This window comes from Cydia amplana, chromosome 4 (assembly GCF_948474715.1).
Source record: "Cydia amplana chromosome 4, ilCydAmpl1.1, whole genome shotgun sequence".
NCBI lineage: Eukaryota > Metazoa > Arthropoda > Insecta > Lepidoptera > Tortricidae > Cydia > Cydia amplana.
Genome location: NC_086072.1, coordinates 20,580,861 through 20,605,327, shown reverse-complemented (window position 1 = coordinate 20,605,327; position 24,467 = coordinate 20,580,861). Strand labels below are relative to the sequence as shown.

General features: G+C 39.6%; 1 protein-coding gene and 1 long non-coding RNA gene across 2 annotated transcripts in view; one reads left to right on the top strand and one right to left on the bottom strand.

Annotated features, from left to right (window-relative positions):
* The window catches only part of LOC134647431 (uncharacterized), an 86,587-nt gene extending 67,949 nt beyond the window's left edge, over positions 1-18,638 (bottom strand). Inside the window, exon 1 of the long non-coding RNA XR_010096828.1 lies at positions 18,421-18,638. This is a non-coding gene — a long non-coding RNA (uncharacterized LOC134647431). The remainder of the gene's footprint in view (positions 1-18,420) is intronic.
* Positions 7,942-24,467, top strand: part of LOC134647420 (bromodomain-containing protein 7-like) — a 31,269-nt gene continuing 14,743 nt past the window's right edge. The window contains exons 1-10 of the mRNA XM_063501773.1: positions 7,942-8,047; positions 8,131-8,234; positions 8,575-8,685; positions 9,394-9,600; positions 10,642-10,842; positions 13,729-13,752; positions 14,806-14,953; positions 15,851-15,994; positions 20,072-20,212; positions 23,301-23,434. Coding sequence (XP_063357843.1) covers positions 8,020-8,047; positions 8,131-8,234; positions 8,575-8,685; positions 9,394-9,600; positions 10,642-10,842; positions 13,729-13,752; positions 14,806-14,953; positions 15,851-15,994; positions 20,072-20,212; positions 23,301-23,434 — 1,242 coding nt within the window. The 5' untranslated portion in view covers positions 7,942-8,019. The remainder of the gene's footprint in view (positions 8,048-8,130; positions 8,235-8,574; positions 8,686-9,393; positions 9,601-10,641; positions 10,843-13,728; positions 13,753-14,805; positions 14,954-15,850; positions 15,995-20,071; positions 20,213-23,300; positions 23,435-24,467) is intronic.

Genomic DNA, 24,467 nt, shown 5'->3' with positions numbered 1-24,467 from the left:
ACTTAATAAGATAATTTTCACTTATGAACTTAAAACAACTTGCGCAGTACATTTCATCGAATATTTTTTGAAATGAATTCATATATTTTATCAGGCCCACTTCGCAATGTTTTTAGAATAATTGTGACAAATTAGCTATTAATTATTTGTAAATATAATAACTGACGCCATTAGATATTGATACAACCAATTAGTTTTCTATAAGAAAGCTTAAAGACTAAAATATCTTATTTCACACTCCCTTAGTCAAATGTAAACCTTTTGGTCTTATTGAACACTTGCATAGGATAACTAATTGCAGCCATTTAATAAAAACCGGCCAAGTGCGAGTCAGACTCGCGCACGAAGGGTTCCTACCATTACGCAGGCAACAGAAATACATCATCTGTGAAAATTTCAACTGCGGTTTACGATTTATGACGTATTAAAAAAAACTACTTACTAGATCTCGTTTAAACCAATTTTCGGTGGAAGTTTGCATGCTAATGTACATCATATAGGGTAGGTGCGTTAGTTTTCGTCCAGCTCTAGTTTTCGTCCACTTGACGAAATTGAATATAAATCTACATTGCTGCACAAATTTGGACTTAATACAATCCTTAATGTCGAGACAATATATCTATCTACATAAAAAATGTATTTGGCAAGTAGTAAATTAAATATCAAATATGTTATTTGCTAATCTGTCATGTGGACGAAAACTAGAACATGGACGGAAACTAGCACAATGACCCTATATTTTTTAGTTTTATCATTCAGTTCGAAGCATGGAGAACCCCCAAAATTTATTGTTTTTTTTTCTATTTTTGTGTGAAAATCTTAATGCGTTTCTTACCATGTTTCAACAGTATTATAGTTCTTATAGTTTCGGAAAAAAGTGGCTGTGACTTACGGACGGACAGACAGACAGACATGACGATTCCATAAGGGTTCCGTTTTTTGCCTTTTGGCTACGGAACCCTAAAATTTAAGGTATAATGGCCGACATTCTTAATAAAGTGTTCATAAGTCTTTTAAAAGACAAAATATTCTAATAGAGTTCTACTAATATGCTTCTTCTCTTTAATTTGTCTCAGACAAGACGATTCACACTTACAACTTGTTAGCTTTACAGCAGTTGCATGCAAAAGTTTATTAAGATCATAATTCTAATAAAACACTCACTGTAGTGTAGACTATACTAAGAAGAAATGTACTTTTAAGATGCTTTTTTAAGTGCAAAGAATATTCAAGAGCAATTACTCTTTGAAAATGCACTTATAAGACAACTGTACTTTTAAGTGTCTAATAAAGCACTCAATGCAGAGTCTACTAAGAAATAATGCTCTTTAAGGTTGCTTTTTAAAGTGCAAAAAATAATCAAGAGCAATTGCTCTTTGAAAATGCACTTGTAAGACAACTGTTCTGGTAAATGTCTTACAACGATTCTTTATAAACCTCTATAGGAGTACGTACTAAGTGTAAGTGTTCTTATAGTACAAAATATCTTAAATCATGATTTTATAAGATTTACTGTCATAGTCAAGCCCCATGTAAGTCTGCTGTAACACCTTAGTTCTTAAATCAGCATATCCGTAAGAGAAAATTGCTAGTTGGGAGGCGGCAAATTTGAAAAATCAAGGCGCGAAGGGATATCGTCCCATAGAAAATTTGAATTTCGCGCCTTTTTTTACTGACAAGATTTGCTTGACCAGCTATAACTACTAAAGCTAAAACGGTCCGGTATCTCAATAAAAGTCGAAAGTCAAAAATCTCTTTTTCACATTATAAAATGAAAACACTTCAGTAAAAGCAATCAGTTTCAAATTTATTTTGTGTAAATAAGACGATCTTCATATTGGTTGCGGGTTTATACTACTCTTTGTTGCGGGTGCGGGGTGAGCAATTGTGCGTCAGCAGTGTTGGCCGAACGTTAATCCCAATTACCATTAAAAATTAACCATTGAAAAGGTTAATTCGAATTAACCATTAACCATTGAAGGAAAATTAATTGTCAATTCGCATTAACATCAATTTGCATTAATATTAATTTATTTCGAACCATTAAAAATTAAAAAGAATTAATGGTTAATGCTTCACAAACCATTAAAAATTAAATCAATTTTTAATGACAATTAAAAATATTATTGATAATTATCAATTAACAAAAATATATCGTAATTTTATAAAGGCGCCCGTAATTTTTATCTAGCTAGTGGACCTCAGGTTTGGTGCAACATAGAAACACGCCGTTTGGTCATCCGACTCGTCTTGATGAGCACTTGGGAGACCAGTACCCAAGATAGAGCTGATGCTGAACCCTGGGTGTACCTAGTGGAATTCAGGTTTGGTGCAACATACACACACGCCGTTTAGGCTATTCGACTCGTCACAATGAGCACTTGGGAGAGCAGTACCCAAGATGGAGCTGATGCTGAACCCTGGCTGTACCTAGTGGAACTCAGGTTTGGTGCAACATAGACACACGCCGTTTAGGCTATTCGACTCGTCACAATGAGCACTTGGGAGAGCAGTACCCAAGATGGAGCTGATGCTGAACCCTGGCTGTACCTAGTGGAACTCAGGTTTGGTGCAACATAGACACACGCCGTTTAGGCTATTCGACTCGTCACAATGAGCACTTGGGAGAGCAGTACCCAAGATGGAGCTGATGCTGAACCTTGGCTGTACCTAGTGGAACTCAGGTTTGGTGCAACATAGACAAACGCCGTTTTGGTCATCCGACTCGTCTTGGTGAGCACTTGGGAGAGCAGTACCCAAGATAGAGCTCATGCTGAACCCTGGCAGTACATAATGGAACTCAGGTTTGGTGCAACATAGACAAACGCCGTTTTGGTCATCCGACTCGTCTTGATGAGCACTTGGAGAGCAGTACTCAAGGTAGAGCTGATGCTGAACCCTGGCAGTACCTAATGGAACTCAGGTTTGGTGCAACATAGACAAACGCCGTTTTGGTCATCCGACTCGTCTTGGTGAGCACTTAGGAGAGCAGTACCCAAGATAGAGCTGATGCTGAACCCTGGCTGTACCTAGTGGAACTCAGGTTTGGTGCAACATAGACACACGCCGTTTAGGCTATTCGACTCGTCACAATGAGCACTTGGGAGAGCAGTACCCAAGATGGAGCTGATGCTGAACCTTGGCTGTACCTAGTGGAACTCAGGTTTGGTGCAACATAGACAAACGCCGTTTTGGTCATCCGACTCGTCTTGGTGAGCACTTGGGAGAGCAGTACCCAAGATAGAGCTGATGCTGAACCCTGGCAGTACCTAATGGAACTCAGGTTTGGTGCAACATAGACAAACGCCGTTTTGGTCATCCGACTCGTCTTGGTGAGCACTTAGGAGAGCAGTACCCAAGATAGAGCTGATGCTGAACCCTGGCTGTACCTAGTGGAACTCAGGTTTGGTGCAACATAGACACACGCCGTTTAGGCTATTCGACTCGTCACAATGAGCACTTGGGAGAGCAGTACCCAAGATGGAGCTGATGCTGAACCTTGGCTGTACCTAGTGGAACTCAGGTTTGGTGCAACATAGACAAACGCCGTTTTGGTCATCCGACTCGTCTTGGTGAGCACTTGGGAGAGCAGTACCCAAGATAGAGCTGATGCTGAACCCTGGCAGTACCTAATGGAACTCAGGTTTGGTGCAACATAGACAAACGCCGTTTTGGTCATCCGACTCGTCTTGATGAGCACTTGGAGAGCAGTACCCAAGGTAGAGCTGATGCTGAACCCTGGCTGTACCTAGTGGAACTCAGGTTTGGTGCAACATAGACACACGCCGTTTAGGCTATTCGACTCGTCACAATGAGCACTTGGGAGAGCAGTACCCAAGATGGAGCTGATGCTGAACCTTGGCTGTACCTAGTGGAACTCAGGTTTGGTGCAACATAGACAAACGCCGTTTTGGTCATCCGACTCGTCTTGGTGAGCACTTGGGAGAGCAGTACCCAAGATAGAGCTGATGCTGAACCCTGGCAGTACCTAATGGAACTCAGGTTTGGTGCAACATAGACAAACGCCGCTTTGGTCATCCGACTCGTCTTGGTGAGCACTTAGGAGAGCAGTACCCAAGATAGAGCTGATGCTGAACCCTGGCTGTACCTAGTGGAACTCAGGTTTGGTGCAACATAGACACACGCCGTTTAGGCTATTCGACTCGTCACAATGAGCACTTGGGAGAGCAGTACCCAAGATGGAGCTGATGCTGAACCTTGGCTGTACCTAGTGGAACTCAGGTTTGGTGCAACATATACAAACGCCGTTTTGGTCATCCGACTCGTCTTGGTGAGCACTTGGGAGAGCAGTACCCAAGATAGAGCTGATGCTGAACCCTGGCTGTACCTAGTGGAACTCAGGTTTGGTGCAACATAGACACACGCCGTTTAGGCTATTCGACTCGTCACAATGAGCACTTGGGAGAGCAGTACCCAAGATGGAGCTGATGCTGAACCTTGGCTGTACCTAGTGGAACTCAGGTTTGGTGCAACATAGACAAACGCCGTTTTGGTCATCCGACTCGTCTTGGTGAGCACTTGGGAGAGCAGTACCCAAGATAGAGCTGATGCTGAACCCTGGCAGTACCTAATGGAACTCAGGTTTGGTGCAACATAGACAAACGCCGTTTTGGTCATCCGACTCGTCTTGATGAGCACTTGGGAGAGCAGTACCCAAGATAGAGCTGATGCTGAACCCTGGCAGTACCTAGTGGAACTCAGGTTTGGTGCAACATAGACACACGCCGGTTTGGTCATCCGACTCATCTTGATGAGCACTTGGGAGAGCAGTACCCAAGATTGAGCTGATGCTGAACCCTGGCAGTACCTAATGGAACTCAGGTTTGGTGCAACATAGACAAACACCGTTTTGGTCATCCGACTTGTCTTGATGAGCACTTGGGAGAGCAGTACCCAAGATAGAGCTGATGCTGAACCCTGGCAGTACCTAATGGACCTCAGGTTTGGTGCAACATAGACAAACGCCGTTTTGGTCATCCGACTCGTCTTGATGAGCACTTGGGAGAGCAGTACCCAAGATAGAGCTGATGCTGAACCCTGGCTATACCTAGTGGAACTCAGGTTGGGTGCAACATAGGCCCACGCTATTAAGGTCATCCGTCACATCTTGAACCTGCAGGTACTGCCAGGGTTTAGCATCAGCTCTATCTTGGGCACTGCTCTCCCAAGTGCTCATCAAGACGAGTCGGATGACCAAAACGGCGTTTGTCTATGTTGCACCAGACCTGAGTTCCATTAGGTACTGCCAGGGTTCAGCATCAGCTCTATCTTGGGTACTGCTCTCCCAAGTGCTCATCAAGACGAGTCGGATGACCAAAACGGCGTTTGTCTATGTTGCACCAGACCTGAGTTCCATTAGGTACTGCCAGGGTTTAGCATCAGCTCTATCTTGGGCACTGCTCTCCCAAGTGCTCATCAAGACGAGTCGGATGACCAAAACGGCGTTTGTCTATGTTGCACCAGACCTGAGTTCCATTAGGTACTGTCAGGGTTCAGCATCAGCTCTATCTTGGGTACTACTCTCCCAAGTGCTCATCAAGACGAGTCGGATGACCAAAACGGCGTTTGTCTATGTTGCACCAGACCTGAGTTCCATTAGGTACTGCCAGGGTTTAGCATCAGCTCTATCTTGGGCACTGCTCTCCCAAGTGCTCATCAAGACGAGTCGGATGACCAAAACGGCGTTTGTCTATGTTGCACCAAACCTGAGTTCCATTAGGTACTGCCAGGGTTCAGCATCAGCTCAATCTTGGGTACTGCTCTCCCAAGTGCTCATCAAGACGAGTCGGATGACCAAAACGGCGTGTGTCTATGTTGCACCAAACCTGAGTTCCACTAGGTACTGCCAGGGTTCAGCATCAGCTCTATCTTGGGTACTGCTCTCCCAAGTGCTCATCAAGACGAGTAGGATGACCAAAACGGCGTTTGTCTATGTTGCATCAAACCTGAGTTCCATTAGGTACTGCCAGGGTTCAGCATCAGCTCAATCTTGGGTACTGCTCTCCCAAGTGCTCATCAAGACGAGTCGGATGACCAAAACGGCGTGTGTCTATGTTGCACCAAATCTGAGTTCCACTAGGTACTGCCAGGGTTCAGCATCAGCTCTATCTTGGGCACTGCTCTCCCAAGTGCTCATCAAGACGAGTAGGATGACCAATACGGCGTGTGTCTATGTTGCATCAAACCTGAGTTCCACTAGGTACTGCCAGGGTTCAGCATCAGCTCTATCTTGGGTACTGCTCTCCCAAGTGCTCATCAAGACGAGTCGGATGACCAAAACGGCGTTTGTCTATGTTGCACCAGACCTGAGTTCCATTAGGTACTGCCAGGGTTTAGCATCAGCTCTATCTTGGGCACTGCTCTCCCAAGTGCTCATCAAGACGAGTCGGATGACCAAAACGGCGTTTGTCTATGTTGCACCAAACCTGAGTTCCATTAGGTACTGCCAGGGTTCAGCATCAGCTCAATCTTGGGTACTGCTCTCCCAAGTGCTCATCAAGACGAGTCGGATGACCAAAACGGCGTTTGTCTATGTTGCACCAAACCTGAGTTCCATTAGGTACTGCCAGGGTTCAGCATCAGCTCTATCTTGGGCACTGCTCTCCCAAGTGCTCATCAAGACGAGTCGGATGACCAAACCGGCGTTTGTCTATGTTGCACCAGACCTGAGTTCCATTAGGTACTGCCAGGGTTCAGCATCAGCTCTATCTTGGGTACTGCTCTCCCAAGTGCTCATCAAGACGAGTCGGATGACCAAAACGGCGTTTGTCTATGTTGCACCAGACCTGAGTTCCATTAGGTACTGCCAGGGTTTAGCATCAGCTCTATCTTGGGCACTGCTCTCCCAAGTGCTCATCAAGACGAGTCGGATGACCAAAACGGCGTTTGTCTATGTTGCACCAGACCTGAGTTCCATTAGGTACTGCCAGGGTTCAGCATCAGCTCTATCTTGGGTACTACTCTCCCAAGTGCTCATCAAGACGAGTCGGATGACCAAAACGGCGTTTGTCTATGTTGCACCAGACCTGAGTTCCATTAGGTACTGCCAGGGTTTAGCATCAGCTCTATCTTGGGCACTGCTCTCCCAAGTGCTCATCAAGACGAGTCGGATGACCAAAACGGCGTTTGTCTATGTTGCACCAAACCTGAGTTCCATTAGGTACTGCCAGGGTTCAGCATCAGCTCAATCTTGGGCACTGCTCTCCCAAGTGCTCATTGTGACGAGTCGAATAGCCTAAACGGCGTGTGTCTATGTTGCACCAAACCTGAGTTCCAGTAGGTACCTACTGCCAGGTTTCAGGGTCATTTTGTTGTCTCATTTTAAAATATCACGACCTGATAATTAATTCATTGAAGCTTGTATTCATATGCTTATTTTTAATTTTAATACCTAGCTCCAAGTTTCTAAGCAATAGTAACATTAATTATTAGTTTATGAAAAAATTGATTTAATTGCATTAAACGTTAATTTAGATTGACAATCAATGTAATTAAACGTCTCAAAATTCAATTCTAATTAACTTAATTTAAATTGATGCGTAATGCAATTGACTAATTGCGGATTTAATGGTTAATGGAAATGATTAATTGTTAATTAGAATTACACATTACGGCCAACACTGTGCGTCAGTGTGATAACCGCGTTATAGAATCTGCATAGATAGAAACGTTAAGCGTGGCTAGTTAGTTTACGATGCAGTCGATGCACAGCGATTGCCGGACGGGGGATCTTATTGGCCTATTTTAGAATAGGATTGCATGTAAATCTATAACATCCAATAGCAAACGACTTTTATTATGCTTTTATTAGACGTCATATTTCTCGTAACTGAAAACAATGATGATAAAAATAAATAAAATATTAGGCTAATAATGTACGGTTTTGTACTTTATAAGTAGTTTTTATTAATAATTAATCGAACTGGATTCGGTGTGGACGGTGTGATTACTTTAAGTATTATTTAGTTTGTATTCTATCTTTAAGCTTAAGTGTCAACTATGGATGAAATGGATAAATTGAGTTGTAGTAAGTTATATCATAACCTATTTTGTACCGTTATGAAAATGTAAAATCAACAAGTTATATGTAAAATTATGTGTGTTCTGCAGAAGAGGTATTGGACATGAGCGATGTGGATCATTCCACAGACGATCATAAGGAAACGGACGAAAAACCCAAGAAAAAGAAAAGAAGGCGTCGTGAGATTGATATGGTATGTACATATCAGTGTAATTATGTGTAAAATCAAGTTACTTAATCCCCGAGCTTTACTTTAATCTAGAATTTAGAAATGATGCTACAAGGAAGCAGTTGGGGTTTATTCAGTTTTTTAACTACATAATTGTCGGTTCAGACAGTGAATTTTTGGCTGAGTTCTCATAAGGTCCTTACAAACCTTAAAAGGACAGGTGTTTTGTCGCAAAATTGTTTATCTGTACTTTTTTAAAGATGATACAAATTTTACTAATACACAAAATTAACCTTTAAAAAAAAACTTAATGATACTTCTCTTATTTTAATGATTACTCACTGTCTGGACTCATCTGCTTCAGATCAAGCTCTCGGACGATGATGAGACTGACGATGAAGGCCTGGCTAAGAAGGTGCATCGCAGACTGAGTCCCGGACCCAACTCTAGGGAGCCCCGTACTTGTGTACTTAAGGTAAAATAGATGTGGCACAAAATCAATTAGTTATTCTTACAGTTAATATTGTGGGCCTCCTTATGGGCCAGCGACCAGATGCACCTAACTGTCAGAATCTTCATAATTTAACCACCAGTACTACCAGTTTTATCACACCCCTGATGGGTGAATTGTTACAATGTAATGAAAATATTTCTTTGCAATGGCAAAACAGATTTAAAATAAACTAAAAATTATATTAGGAGAAAAAATTTGAAAAATTACGCTTTTGGCAGGACTTGAACACGCAATCCGTGCATTGCTCTTAACCAATTGAGCTACGGAAGCCTTCCGGGTTCAAGTCCTGCCTGCAGCATACATTTTTTAATTTTTTCCTATAACTTTTTTTTATTATCACTCGCAGACGTATCTACCTGTAAAAAAAATTATTTAGACATCTAAAAAAACTACAGTAGGCGTGAATTTGCATCATAATTTCTTACGGCGTTATTCATAAACGTCTGCTAAGTTAATCACTTGATGATCATTGTTTGTCTCTCTCTATGGCATAACAACAGATAGAGACAAACGACGATCATCAACTGATTAAGTTAGCAGTCGTTTATGAATAACGCCATTAGCCTCTATCTATAAAACAATCTTCAAAATATTGTCTATTGGATTTAAAAAAAATACCCTGATGTATTATTTCCTACTAAGGGGTTGATGTATTAATCTTTTTATCAGGCCTCGCAGAAGCGTCGTCCCCTCTCCCGCCTCCTAGAGCAGCTGCTCCGTAACCTGGAGAAGCGGGATCCTCACCAGTTCTTCGCATGGCCGGTGAACGACAACTTCGCTCCCGGCTACTCTGACATTATCCGACGGCCTATGGACTTTTCCACCATCAAGCAGAAGATCGATGATAATGAGTATAAGTCGCTCAATTGTTTTATTGTAAGTACCTACCTTATTAGAGTCTGTGCAGAAGGAGAAGAGTCGTAGAAGGTATGGACCCTATAAGATAAGATAAGATAGTTTATTCCATAACAATTTTACAATCATGTCGGAAATTTAACTTACAAGCTACTGAATTAAATTAAATTAATCACACTTTTATAAACAACATGCATTTAACTTAAACTAGGTATACAAAATGATAATAATTACAGCCTTTTATGTCAGTTCAGTCACGTTATGAATATTATACAAACATATTGGAAAATAACTTATAAATTACAGATAAAGTCATTAACCTGGTAGTAACATTTAGTAATTAAGAGGTTCCTTATACATTTCACGACTCTTCTCTTTCCGAACAGACTCTAATATTATTACATTACAAGCATTGCTAATGCCAAAATATATATATAAATATAGAAAAGTAGTTCTGACAGACAAGCCTGAGCATAATCAAAAATTTATAACAGAAAAATTTACTCTCCCATACAAAATATCAACATCAGCCAGCCAAAATGTGTGGGAGTCAATTTCTTTTCGTGATTTCTGGGTTGGTCCAATAGTAAAAGTTGCTCAGTTCATATGATCATTCATAGAGAAAAAAATACAGAGTGCTCACTCCATACATCAGTTTTATTTTAGCATCGAGTAGCAGAACTATCAGTACTGCTAAATCTATTGTCAAGTAGCAGTACTGATAGTTCCGCTACTCAATGCTAGATGTAGACACTGAAATTAATAGTCTGATCTGATGTATGGAGTGAGCACTCTTGTCTTACTATATTTCTCTATGGTATGATATACATATTGCCCATAAATTATTGCAGGTGACTAAAAAAACACCCTGCATGTAACCACATTGTAGTTGGTGACATTACTTTTTATTATTTTGTAAGATTTTTATTATTGTATGTATGTTAGTTTGTAAGGTATGTATCTATGGGCCTTAGTTGCCTGATAATAAATGATATTTGATTTGATTTGATTTGATTTATTTACATTGAACTTCAATAAGGCTTATAATAACACCTTTCACAGAGCGACTTCAAGCTAATGTGCAACAACGCCATGAAATACAACAAAGCGGGCACAGTCTACCACAAAGCTGCCCGGAGACTCCTCCACACAGGCCTGAAGCAGCTCACTCCGCAGAAACTGAGGCCCATGGGGGATCTGCTGACGTACATGTACGAGATACCCATTAGGGAGCTGGGATTTGATATCGGGAAGATGGATGTGGTGAGCGAAAAGATTCATAGAGAATTGTTTTTTTTTTTAAGGCTTCTACAGACCTTGCAACATATGGCATACAATTATTGGTGATGTTTGGAGAGGCCTTTCTACAATCTGTTGGATAGTCTGGCTAACATTTTCTGTTATTAAAGTGATTTAATCTGCGCCTGAATTTTTAAATTTACTTACTTCCATTCCATAAAAAATGGTTAGCCAGAGCCTAGACATAGTCATAAAGTGTTTTACAAACTGATATTACTAAAATTAAAAGATAAGACAATCAATTCAAAAATCAAAATCAAATATAACAGTGACATGAATATTAATATCCAACAAATAAAAACTAGTGTCCGACCGAAACATGTTTTTTTGCCGAAACCGAAACCGAAACCGAATGTTCGGCTTTGGCTCTAGTTTCGGCCGAAACCGAAACCGAAACCGAAACTTTCGAAGACGTTAAAATCGTTGAAAAAATGTCATAAAACCGCTTTTAAACTCATATTAAGGGGCTGTCAACACCCAATGTCCTTGAAATTGATGTTACTTAAGGGGCTCCGTCACGCCAATGACCTTCTATCTGAATCCCTTAGTTTTCTTGTGTTTTGTAGCTTATCATATTAACAGCAACGGCTTTAAGCGATATAGTATTCCATATTTACTTCAAAGTTCATTGTCTTCGAGATATTTGGCATCAAAGTTGAACAATTGAAGGCCTAAAAACTGGTTTTCTGACCATAACTTTTGTGTTAATTAGTTTAAAATAAAAACCTTAGACACGTTTCACGACACGTCAAAGACGAACCCAAATATGTAGATTTCGTATAAGTAATATCCTTCACAGCAATCTAGATAGGAAAAAAGTGTTCTATTAGACAACGTTTAAATAAAATCATAAAATAGTATCAATTTCTTTCAAAATCCGGTAGACAAAAATGGAGATAAAGATTGAAGAACCGATAGCCGTTTGTCTTATAAAAATCTATCTGTAGTGCAAAAGTAGGAGATACGATTCAAAACTTGTCAAAAATCGATGAAAACCGCAGGTAGCCCCTTTTAAGAAAAACTATTTGATTTAGTAAAGCAAAAAATATATTTTATACTATGTTAATATTTATTATATTTTAAGACCGTGGCCGCACTCGATACATGATTGAACGACATCGGCTCGATAGAAAATAATTGCAAAGATTGGTCTTAAAGTCACCATTAAACGGTTCTAATGTCTTTATTTCTTGACTTATGTGTCTGAAATTAAAATCAATTTGTCAAAACATTTACTTATACCTAAACCGCTAACGAGTAATATTACACAAATAATCCTTTGAGCGCTGGTGGCCTCTAGCGGTGAGTAAGAGCGTGCGACTTTCAATCCAAAGGTCGCAGGTACAAACACTATAAACCCCGGCTCGTACCAATAAGTTTTTCGGAACTTATGTACGAAATATCATTTGATATTTACCACTGAGGAAGCCGGACTAGCCCGATAAAGCCTAGTTTACCCTCTGGATCACAGTCTGATGGCAGTCGCTTTCGTAAAAACTAGTGCCGACGCCAAGTGGACCCCATGCTCCCATGAGCCGTGGCCAAAATGCTGGGATAACGCGAGGAAGATGATGAGTTTTCTTATTATTCCCTTGCCCAGGCCCAGTAACATGCGACAGTGCTATCTCATTTAGTACGATACAATTAGACAGTGTGCGCGTTTTAGGTATTGACAGCCTCTTAAGACTGCGTCGACCGTTCAGTGGCCCCATCATTAGTGGAATTGTGTTTAATAATAAACCGATTAATGTCCTGTATACATAAATCAGTATATGTATTAATATTGTTGTCCTACTTGTTTCACAACTTTTGGTCTTTGTCACATAGTTTAGTTTCATAGAACGAAGTACCATTGCGTATGTTTCGGCCCGGCCGAAAGGTTCGGCCGTTTTTTGGCCGAAACCGAAACTACGGCCGAAACATGATTTTTTGGCCGAAACTGGCCGAAACCGACACCGAAACCGAACCTTCGGTCGGACACTAATAAAAACATAAAACCAAGAAAAAAAGTAGAAAAATGCTTGCTAAAAAATAAAAATCGTAATAGTGGGTAGGCAGACAAAAGTGTTATCAACTGTCAGTTGTCAAATGTTTATTAAGTATACAGTCTTGACCCAGCAACTTGTTAGTTTTAAATCACGCAGCGTAACGGCCGAAATATTTAAAATGTGTAAAAATAAAAGTCAAAACGAATCAGTGTTAGTGCCATGGCGACTGTTTTTAAAACGCCTAATGTACCCGTGAGTATTATTGATTTTTGATTTTCTAAGGTTTTGAAACACACACAATAACAAGATTACTGATGTGAAATTGGAATAATATGAGTATTTGTACAGAATTAAATATAATATTAAACTGTTTTATATTTCATTTAAAATCCATAATAAAAATGTGCCATTTCAAACTTGAATATTGTTATTTTAACAAATCTTTTGTTGTACCTGCGTCTACATTTTACATATTTGCAAAGACATTTTCCAAAGTAAAATAAATTTGTATATAATAATTAATGGAAGGAACAATAATAACGATTAGATTATAATTAGTAAGTAGGATTAAAGGATTCATGATGCCAAGTGAATCCTTGAAAGGTGAATTTATATTAACTTTAGATGAGAGGCAATGGACATCAAAAATCCAGGTAACAAGGAGTTGTTTCTTGAAATCTACAGATAATTTGATACCAATTTATATCCCCTTAATTTTAAGTTTGTAATAATGATACTAAACCCGATGGACTTTACGTCAGAAATTTTTTTTTTTAAATATTATGTGGTTGTCTTTAAATGTATAAATGCAGTTTTTTTTTAATTTGAAAAGACCTTTACGTGATAACTTTCTGCCACGCAGCCTCTTAGGACGTACGGGCGAAAGGTGAATGTCTCCGCATTTAGTAGTGAATATATATTTACTAGCCCTGTTTTATTCGCTCAAAGATATAATTTAAAGGGTACACCCTAAACTTATATACTACTTATATACTACTTGTTATACTCTGCCAAGTCAATATGTATATTTATGTTGTTGTTTAGTTTTATAATACAGGTGCAATCCTGAATTCGTGAATATAATACTGGCTGTTTCATGCATTTTGATTGGTCTATCTACATATTTTTAATTTTTTCGTTGTGGGTCACAGTAAAACTTGTACAGTATGATCTGCACAACCTTTCAAACGATTTTTTTTCTTTATGCACAAGAACAAAAGAAAAAAAAAATCAAAATATATTTGACTCGTTTGGCACATCGGCATTAGTAATATTTTTGTCAATATTGTATCTAACATTTTTTCAGTCATATTATATCTTTGAGCAAGTGGAATATTATTAAAATAAAAGCCTAGAAGTGATAGTCGTTAGTTTGGTTTGGCTTCATCTTGTGCAAGTGAACCGCAATTAAAATTGCATGGTGAAGTGTTAGGACACGCCTGCTGGGTTGGTTGTGATCTAGTTTTTTTTTAAATACGAGTAAGTTATATTAATGATATCTATAATCTATGTTTATTTATTTATTTATTTAAACTTGATTGTGCAAAATCCAAAATAAAATGTACAAATGGCGGATTTAAGGCTTAAAGGCATTCTCTACCAGTCAACCATAGGGCTAAAGGTGATAATACTGTTACTTATTCTGTGCTAAAGGTGCGTGTATCACTACACCTTATAAAACAAAGTCCCCCGCTACGTCTGTCTGTTTGTGTGTTTGTATGTTCGCGATAAACTCGAAAACTACTGAACGGATTTTCATGCGGTTTTCGCCTATTGATTGAGTGATTCTTGAGGAAGGTTTGTGTATAAAATGTTAACCCGTGCGAAGCCAGGGCGGGTCGCTAGTTATAAAATAAATTAGACTACAACCAACCCAGCGTGTACAACAGCATGCCCTAGCTTAGTTACCATTGCCGAAGCTAATATTCCTCATCAACAGAAGGTGCTGAAACGGTCGAGCCCCATCAAATCAGGGGGCTCGGAGGCCGAGGTGGTGTCCGACGGGGCCGAGAGGCCGGACGGAGACAGTGTTAAACTGCATATGGAGGCCGCTAGGGAGCAGCATCGCAAGAGGCTGGCTAAGAAAGGTAAACTGTATGTTATTATTATTATTGGTTTTTCATATTTTCTCGGCTTTCACCGGATTACTGCTATGCACGGGCCTAGGCCAAGTGCATCTCAGGTAAGTGTAATATCTACTATTTCTTCATAAGGTACAGCAGATTCAGCGTTCCTAGCCGTTGTGCGAGTCTCCAAGTTTGCGGTAAGTGGTTCAGTAGTTGGCGCTATGGAAAGGTTTAATCAGCAGTTTAATTAATCAGCTGATGATCCTCGTTTGTCCCTTTTTATGGCATAACGACGATCATCAACTGATTAAGTTAGCAGCCGTTTATGAATAATGCCATTACTAGGTACCTGTTCTTTGTTGTATAGCCCTAAACACAATTGAAGCGTTACATACACTACAAACTAAAAAAATAATCTTTAAAATATAAATATAGGTATGTATACAATTCATAAGAGAATTAGTAGATACCTAACAGTAGTGTCAACGAGCAAAAAATGTTTTTGACTAAGATAGTTGTTAAATTAATCCAATTTTCAAAGAAGTAAAGACAGGTTGGGTACCCCTTTGCTAAGACATTTAGCACTATATCGAGATTACTGAGGTACAGTCAGCAGCAAAAGTTGCTAAGCAGGTGAGGTGTTCAAAATGACCTATTAATTAATTAAAATGTTTGTAATACCTAATTATTATTCATAAATGCTTGTTGCTAGGCCTACATGAATAAAGTATATTTTGATTTGAATTTGAATTACCTTGACGCGCTCTGATTCTCTTAACAACAACGTCGCGTCAAGATCATTTTCAACACCTCGCCCGCATAGCAACTATTGCTGCTGACTGTACTAGAGACTGAGAATACATTGGAACATTGGAAGTGGAAAAAAATGCATTTATTCGTAACTATTTTTTTTTTCAGCCTTCCCGAACATGGACGCCGAAGGCAAAACTACCCTCAATTTGGTGACGAACACAGTGGACTCGTCCACACCGGCCGACGAGAGACCCATCACACTGGGCCAGTACATCGGCAAGCTCACGCAAGGCACTGGCGCGCTGTATGGTAAATATCATCTTTTTCTCCAATATGCTCGGAAATGTTCACCTTATTGTAGCAAAAATAGTACCGGAAGTACTTCTTTATTGTCAAACTCTAATTTAAAAAAATAAAACTATCGCTGTCCTGTTCTAGCGGACGGGAAGTAAAAAAACACTACAGTAATAACTTATTACTGTAGTGTTTTTTACTTTTTAAAAATAAAAAACGCAAACAGTCAATTATTATAGCCGCGGGCCGCGTCTACACGACCCGATCAGCTATCATTTCAAGCTATATGATAGAGTGAGATAGTAATATAAACGACCTTACATGTCTCGTTCTTACAAGACCGTTGTGCTCGTGTATGATCGTGCGAATACTGCTTAATAAAATCAAAGATTATTTATATATTTTTTTAAGGATCTCATCCGTGTTCATAAAGCTTATATTGCACAATTATAGTTTGACATAGACAGAGAGAATCATACTATCTTTGTCTTACACCAGTACTAGAACCCAAAAGAAAAGGATGAATATAGTTATTTTTGTTCTTATTTACTGACAATTTGGTTTGACCAACTATATTTTCAATGAACGAATATTGAATGGTACTGAATTGAATGGCAGAATAAGTTTGTGCCTTTAACTTTTAAAAATAACGAGGGAAATTGACGTTTTTGATGTGAAGTTTCGATTTGAGTGATGCTCGATGCTTAAATAATTATTATTTTACTTTATTTCCTCGCATGTTTTGGAGAAAAGCACTATATATGCCTCGGCAGGAATAGCAATTCGTGGATTCGTCTTCTTTGTCGGACTCCGCTACGCGTCGTCCGACAAAATCGAAACTCATCCACGAATTGCCCTTTCCCGGCCTCTGCAATAATGTACTATTAAGAGCCCATCAACGTGCACACTCTCTAATTAGTTCTAATTAGTTTAGTTAATTAAAGCATAGCCGCCTCGTCGTCGAACGGAAGAACAGCTGGCTTTGCCAGCTACATGCTGAGTTGTGACCCTTTTATGGCAAAATGCTCTTATAGTAGTTTATGCAACAGTGATATAATAAGGGTTCTTAAAATTCAAGGGTCGAAGTTACAAAACGAGACGTAGTCGAGTTTTGTAAAAAAAGACCCGAGAATTTTAAGAACCAATTATGAGCTGTTGCATACATTACTTTTTCTATGACAGCTGCAGCAAAAAAAGAGTTATTATTAAAAAAAAAGAGTTATTATTTAAAAAAAATTTAGTTATTATTTAAAAAAAAAAAGAGTTATTATTGTAAATGAAAACATACCTCTTTCAATCAAGATGATCGGAACTTGTATCTTTAAAAAAAATAAAGCAGTTGTATTATACTCATAAGATGACTGCTAGCAGTCATCTTATGAGCCTATAGACAAAGCATTCAAATGACATTGCTTTAGATATCACTGTCAGTCATTTAATTGACACATTTAAGTGCTGGAGTAGAAAAACGTTATATATACATCGTATATTTGTCAACAAGTTTTTGTCATCTGTGTTTGTCGTAAATAAATGTATTTTCTTTCTTTCTTTCTTTCACACTAGCGCCACTGCTAAATAATCGTAATTATTTAAATTTAACGAAATATATTTAAAAAAAACCGGCCAAGTGCGAGTCGGACTCGCGCACGGAGGGTTCCGCACCATCAACAAAAAATAGAGCAAAACAAGCAAAAAATACGGTCACCCATCCAAGTATTGACCCCGCCCGACGTTGCTTAACTTCGGTCAAAAATCACGTTTGTTGTATGGGAGCCCCACTTAAATCTTTATTTTATTCTGTTTTTAGTATTTGTTGTTATAGCGGCAACAGAAATACATCATCTGTGAAAATTTCAACTGTCTAGCTATCACGGTTCGTGAGATACAGCCTGGTGACAGACGGACGGACGGACGGACAGCGGAGTCTTAGTAATAGGGTCCCGTTTTTACCCTTTGGGTACGGAACCCTAAAAAGGGGGCTGCTACGTACTGTATCTTGTATTAAAGTACCTTTTGAATACATCAAACTAGTTTCTATGTTGCTGGATTCGTCAATCTATGCGTCCAAAGTTAAAACGGCCGTTTTTGTTTTGAGTTCATAGATTGACGAATCCAGCAACATAGAAACTAGTTTGATGTATTCAAAAGGTACTTTAATGCAAGATACAGTACGTAGCGCCCGCTTTTTAGGGCTCCGTAGCCAAATGGCAAAAAACGGAATCCTTATAGATTCGTCATGTCTGTCTGTCTGTCTGTCTGTCCGTCTGTCTGTCCGTCTGTCTGTCCGTCCGTATGTCACAGCCACTTTTCTCCGAAACTATAAGAACTATACTGTTGAAACTTGGTAAGTAGATGTATTCTGTGAACCGCATTAAGATTTTCACACAAAAATAGAATAAAAACAATAAATTTTTGGGGTTCCCCATACTTCGAACTGAAACTCAAAATTTTTTTTTTTCATCAAACCCATACGTGTGGGGTATCTATGGATAGGTCTTCAAAAATGATATTGAGGTTTCTAATATCATTTTTTTTCTAAACTGAATAGTTTGCGCGAGAGACACTTCCAAAGTGGTAAAATGTGTCCCCCCCCCCCTCCTGTAACTTCTAAAATAAGAGAATGATAAAACTAAAAAAAATATATGATGTACATTACCATGTAAACTTCCACCGAAAATTGGTTTGAACGAGATCTAGCAAGTAGTTTTTTTTTAATACGTCATAAATCGCCTAAATACGGAACCCTTCATGGGCGAGTCCGACTCGCACTTGGCCGCTTTTTTAAATATATTTCGTTAAATTTAAATAATCACGATTATTTAGCAGTGGCGCTAGTGTGCACGTTGATGGGCTCTTAATATGCATAAGCATAAGTGTAAGGCCTGAGTGGACGCTCGAGTTGGGCGTGCAGCGGGGCGGGGCGTGCGGCGTGCATGTTAAACAAATGCAAGCGTATAGGCGGCCTTAGTGCACGCTGCTCACATCACGCGTGAGCCCGACGCCACGCTGCACGCCCCGCTGAACGCTCCGCTTCGAGCGTCCACTCAGGCCTTACTAGGGTTTGCAATCCGGATCCGAAATGTATGAAATTATCCGGATCCGCGGATATTCCCATACATTTCGGATCCGTCGTGCAAACCCTAGGCCTTACACTAAGGCGTAAGGGGTCCGGACACGGGCTCTGGTAGCCGTTTAAGAAGTGTAACGCTCTTACGATAGATGTCGCTAGGGTCCCCTTGACCCATATGGTGGAAAGATTTGCTATGGATGTTTATTTTTAGGGTTCCGTAGCCAAATGGCAAAAAACGGAACCCTTATAGATTCGTCATGTCTGTCTGTCTGTCCGTCTGTCTGTCCGTCCGTATGTCACAGCCACTTTTCTCCGAAACTATAAGAACTATACTGTTGAAACTTGGTAAGTAGATGTATTCTGTGAACCGCATTAAGATTTTCACACAAAAATAGAAAAAAAAAACAATAAATTTTTGGGGTTTCCCATACTTCGAACTGAAACTCAAAAAAATTTTTTTCATCAAACCCATACGTGTGGGGTATCTATGGATAGGTCTTCAAAAATGATATTGAGGTTTCTAATATCATTTTTTTCTAAACTGAATAGTTTGCGCGAGAGACACTTCCAAAGTGGTAAAATGGGTGTCCCCCCCCCCCTCCCCTGTAACTTCTAAAATAAGAGAATGATAAAACTAAAAAAATATATGATGTACATTACCATGTAAACTTCCACCAAAAATTGGTTTGAACGAGATCTAGTAAGTAGTTTTTATATACGTCATAAATCGCCTAAATACGGAACCCTTCATGGGCGAGTCCGACTCGCACTTGGCCGCTTTTTTAAATATATTTCGTTAAATTTAAATAGTCACGGTTATTTAGCAGTGGCGCTAGTCTGCACGTTGATGGGCTCTTCATATGCATAAGCTAAGGCGTAAGGGGTCCGGACACGGGCTCTGGTAGCCGTTTAAGAAGTGTAACGTTCTTACGGTAGATGTCGCTAGGGTCTTGACCCATATGATGGAAAGATTTGCTGGCTATGGATATTAATTTTTTATATTTGTTTTTTTTTTGTTTCAGCTCCACGCGAAGACCGCCGTAATCTTGTGAAAGGGGTAAAGCCGCTCAACTACGGACCCTTTAGCTCTTTCGCGCCTTCCTACGATGGGACTTTCGCCACTCTCACTAAAGAGGAGTCGCACTTGCTCTATCATACCCTACGTAAGATCTTTCTAAATGCAGTCCTAATCCATACTAATATTATAAATGCGAAAGTGTGTCTGTCTGTCTGTTACCTCTTCACGCTTAAACCGCTGAACGGATTTAATTTAAATTTGGCATAGAGATAGTTTGAGTCCCGGGGAAGGGCATAGGATAGTTTTTATGTCGGAAACCCTAATGAGGGTGAAAACGGGGGATGGAAATGAGAAAATTAATGAAACGCCTGTTAATTGGTGTAGCAATTAAGCGTATTATACTCCAAATTATTGCCATTCGTTTTATCCAGGCGCTGCATACTTACTCTAACTGCTTGAACTAATTCCACGCAGACGAGGTCGCGGGCAAAAGCTAGTGTAAAATAAATGTATTTTCTTTTCTTTAATGTCATATGAGGTAAAAAAATCTGAGGAAATCTATCTAGTTTTCCAAGATTTAAGCCTTATTGAGCTTATCGTGAGACTCGAATGATTTTTGTAAGAATGTTCTAATCTAAAACAATTCCGTTACCTACTTACATTGATGAATTTCATCACAGACAACGCAGTCTAAGGGCCGGTACAGACGGACTGCAACCCGACTGCAACTTGTATGGAAACTGCACGTCGACGTTGCAGTTGGCGTGCAGTTGCATACAAGTTACAGTCTGGTCGCAGTCCGTCTGTATCGGCCCTGAACCGTTACAGGTAGGACGTTACACAAAACAAGTTTTTGAAATCACCCTAGCTTCCCAGAAAGAAACTTTATCATCTGCTAAAGTAGAGAAATTGGGGTTGAAAGTTTTTGACGACTTCAGTGCGAGACTAACGAAACTTAAGCGGGCATTACATTATACAATTTGCAGAGCGCCAGCTGAGTTAGCGCACTAATTTAGCATAGTGTAAAGGCAGCTAGCCAGTTAAGCTTTGGATTCCTCCGAAAACGGTGCCGTCATATGACGGCCGTCATATAGCGGCCGCAAAAGACGGCCGTCTTTACGGTGACATGTGGAAAGTACCACGGCGTCATAACACACCGTCAGCCACCAAGGCCAAAGCGGCAAATTTGAAAAATGTAGGCGCGATGGGATAACGTCCCATAGAAAATTTGAATTTCGCGCCTTTTCCTACTGACAAGATTTGCTTGATCATCTATAATTTACTTGGAGGATGAAATATCATCAGAAGAGGAAAATAATCGTAGTACGGAATCATTTATTCAAATCTCGTGTCATTTATTCAAAATGGCGTCACCGCTATCTAATAAAACGTTCACGAAACTATCGACAAGGTCATGACGGCCGTCATCTTACGTTAAGCTTTGGATTCCTCCGAAAACGGTGCCGTCATATTACGGCCGCTATATAGCGTTGACTGACGTCACTAGAACGTTGTCTATGTAAACAAGATGGCGCGGTTTCCTAGACGGCGTTACGTTACGTTGATTGTCAACGTAACGTAAGATGACGGCCGTCATGACCTTGTCGATAGTTTCGTGAACGTTTTATTAGATAGCGGTGACGCCATTTTGAATAAATGACACGAGATTTGAATAAATGATTCCGTACTACGATTATTTTCCTCTTCTGATGATATTTCATCCTCCAAGTAAATTATAGATGATCAAGCAAATCTTGTTAGTAGGAAAAGGCGCGAAATTCAAATTTTCTATGGGAAGTTATCCCATCGCGCCTACATTTTTCAAATTTGCCGCTTTGACCTTGGTGGAAGACGGTGTGTTATGACGCCGTGGTACTTTCCACATGTCGCCACCGTAAAGACGGCCGCCTTTTGCTGCCGCTATATGACGGCCGTCATATGACGGCACCGTTTTCGGAGGAATCCAAAGCTTTACGTTGACAATCAACGTAACGTAACGCCGTCTAGGAAACCGCGCCATCTTGTTTACATAGACAACGTTCTAGTGACGTCAGTCAACGCTATATAGCGGCCGTAATATGACGGCACCGTTTTCGGAGGAATCCAAAGCTTTAGTGACCCAATCTAGTGCGATCACATGTGCTCTGCCGCACTAACGCTTCCTAGCGCACTAGAACGCATAGTGTAAATGGTTTTAGCGCGCTTAGCGCTTACTGTGCAAGGTCAGTTATCGGCACGCCACCGACGCACTCGAACGTATGGATGTTTTATTTATTGTATTTCAGTTCAAAATGACGCAGCCACAGACTAGGGAACAGGAAGTACTGCTAAACATGATTGAACTTTATAAATACATGCTATTTTTATGGGATAAAAAACATAAAGATTCCAATTAAAGATTTTTATTCGTGAAAATTGAACTAGACAAGTGTTAAAACAATGCCAACTTTTTGATGTTTTGATGGTGCCTTGATATACTAGCTCTGTTCGGAAGATGCGGTTCGATTCGAACGATGATCACTGCCGAAATGAAAATAAGACACTAACTAGCGTCGCTAGCTAGTGTAGTGTAATGAACAAGCTCTTTTTAGGGTTCCGTAGCCAAATGGCAAAAAACGGAACCCTTATAGATTCGTCATGTCTGTCTGTCTGTCTGTCCGTCTGTCTGTCCGCCCGTATGTCACAGCCACTTTTCTCCGAAACTATAAGAACTATACTGTTGAAACTTGGTAAGCAGATGTATTCTGTGAACCGCATTAAGATTTTCACACAAAAATAGAAAAAAAAAAAAAAAAATTTTTGGGGTTCCCCATACTTCGAACTGAAACTCAAAAAATTTTTTTTCATCAAACCCATACGTGTGGGGTATCTATGGATAGGTCTTCAAAAATGATATTGAGGTTTCTAATATCATTTTTTTCTAAACTGAATAGTTTGCGCGAGAGACACTTCCAAAGTGGTAAAATGTGTGTCCCCCCCCCTGTAACTTCTAAAATAAGAGAATGATAAAACTAAAAAAAATATATGATGTACATTACCATGTAAACTTCCACCGAAAATTGGTTTGAACGAGATCTAGTAAGTAGTTTTTTTTTATACGTCATAAATCGCCTAAATACGGAACCCTTCATGGGCGAGTCCGACTCGCACTTGGCCGCTTTTTTATCTCGCCTAGCGACACTTGATTAGCGCTCTGCAAATTGTATAATGTAATGCCCGCTTTAAACTTTCAGCGTCAGAAACGGGCCAGGGCAACGAAGAAATGCTCCGCTTTGCCCCGGACTCCCCTTGGAACCTGTTCTACGATATGGAGGCGTTGTTTCCTGACAAGAAAAAGGATCTAGAACAGCCATCCCAAGATGAGAAGGTATATATTAAATAGGAGAAAATACATATAAAAAAGATTTAAGCAAATAGATCATTTTTGGTACAAGCTTGTGTAAAAATAACAACACCTTGAAGATATTTATCCATTTATTTTCTTGTCTTCTTCCAATTCACAATAATCTCTTCTCTTGACAACCGCCTGCTAGCACGACTCAACAACCAAAGAGAGCTGTCCGCCAAGTGTCTTTCTTTTTATACCCAACCAATAACAGTCTTCAATTTCAAACTACCCTTAAACGTATTAAGTAGGTACGCTAGGTCTTATTTCAAACTACCCGTAACTTTAAAAATGAATTAAATAGGTATGCTAAATACCAAAAACCCTACACTTGTATCGCTGGCTGTACTTATACCACAGACAACTAATACTCATAGAGACATTTCTAAAAACCCCAAACACAATTAGGTTGTGTTTTATCAAATTATCACAGAGTTCCTATGGCCATCTCCTGTCTCTATCATTAGACCAGCTCGATGGTACCATAATATTGCATTGTCACCCGACCTACATAAGTATGCAAATTTTCAGCTTCATCGGAAACCGGGAAGTGGATCAAATTTAACTTGCAAGATTTGACCCGTACAAACATACATACATACAATGCAAGTTGAGTAAAAGGCTTGTAAAAAACTAACAGTTTTTCACACTACGTCTTTGGAAGACGCATATCGTGATCAACCACAAAAAATTTCATACTCATGTCAGTCTCAAATCGTGTACCTAATGTACATAATTATTGAAAGTCGTAATGTATTTTCAGATTATCATTAGTCATAATTCTGAAACCGTTAACTTTTCAGGAATATCCTAAGGTTGTCATAGGACAGGATAGGAGATAGGTTAGGTTGGTTTTATGGCAATCCTGAAAAGTTTCGCGTTTCTGAGAAAATCCAAATTATGACTAACGAAAATGTGGACAAACAATACATTATGACTCAAAACTTTATGGGAAACAAATAGAGACCCGTCTTTAAATAATTGTTTTTTTAATGCTAATGAGATACAAAATGTC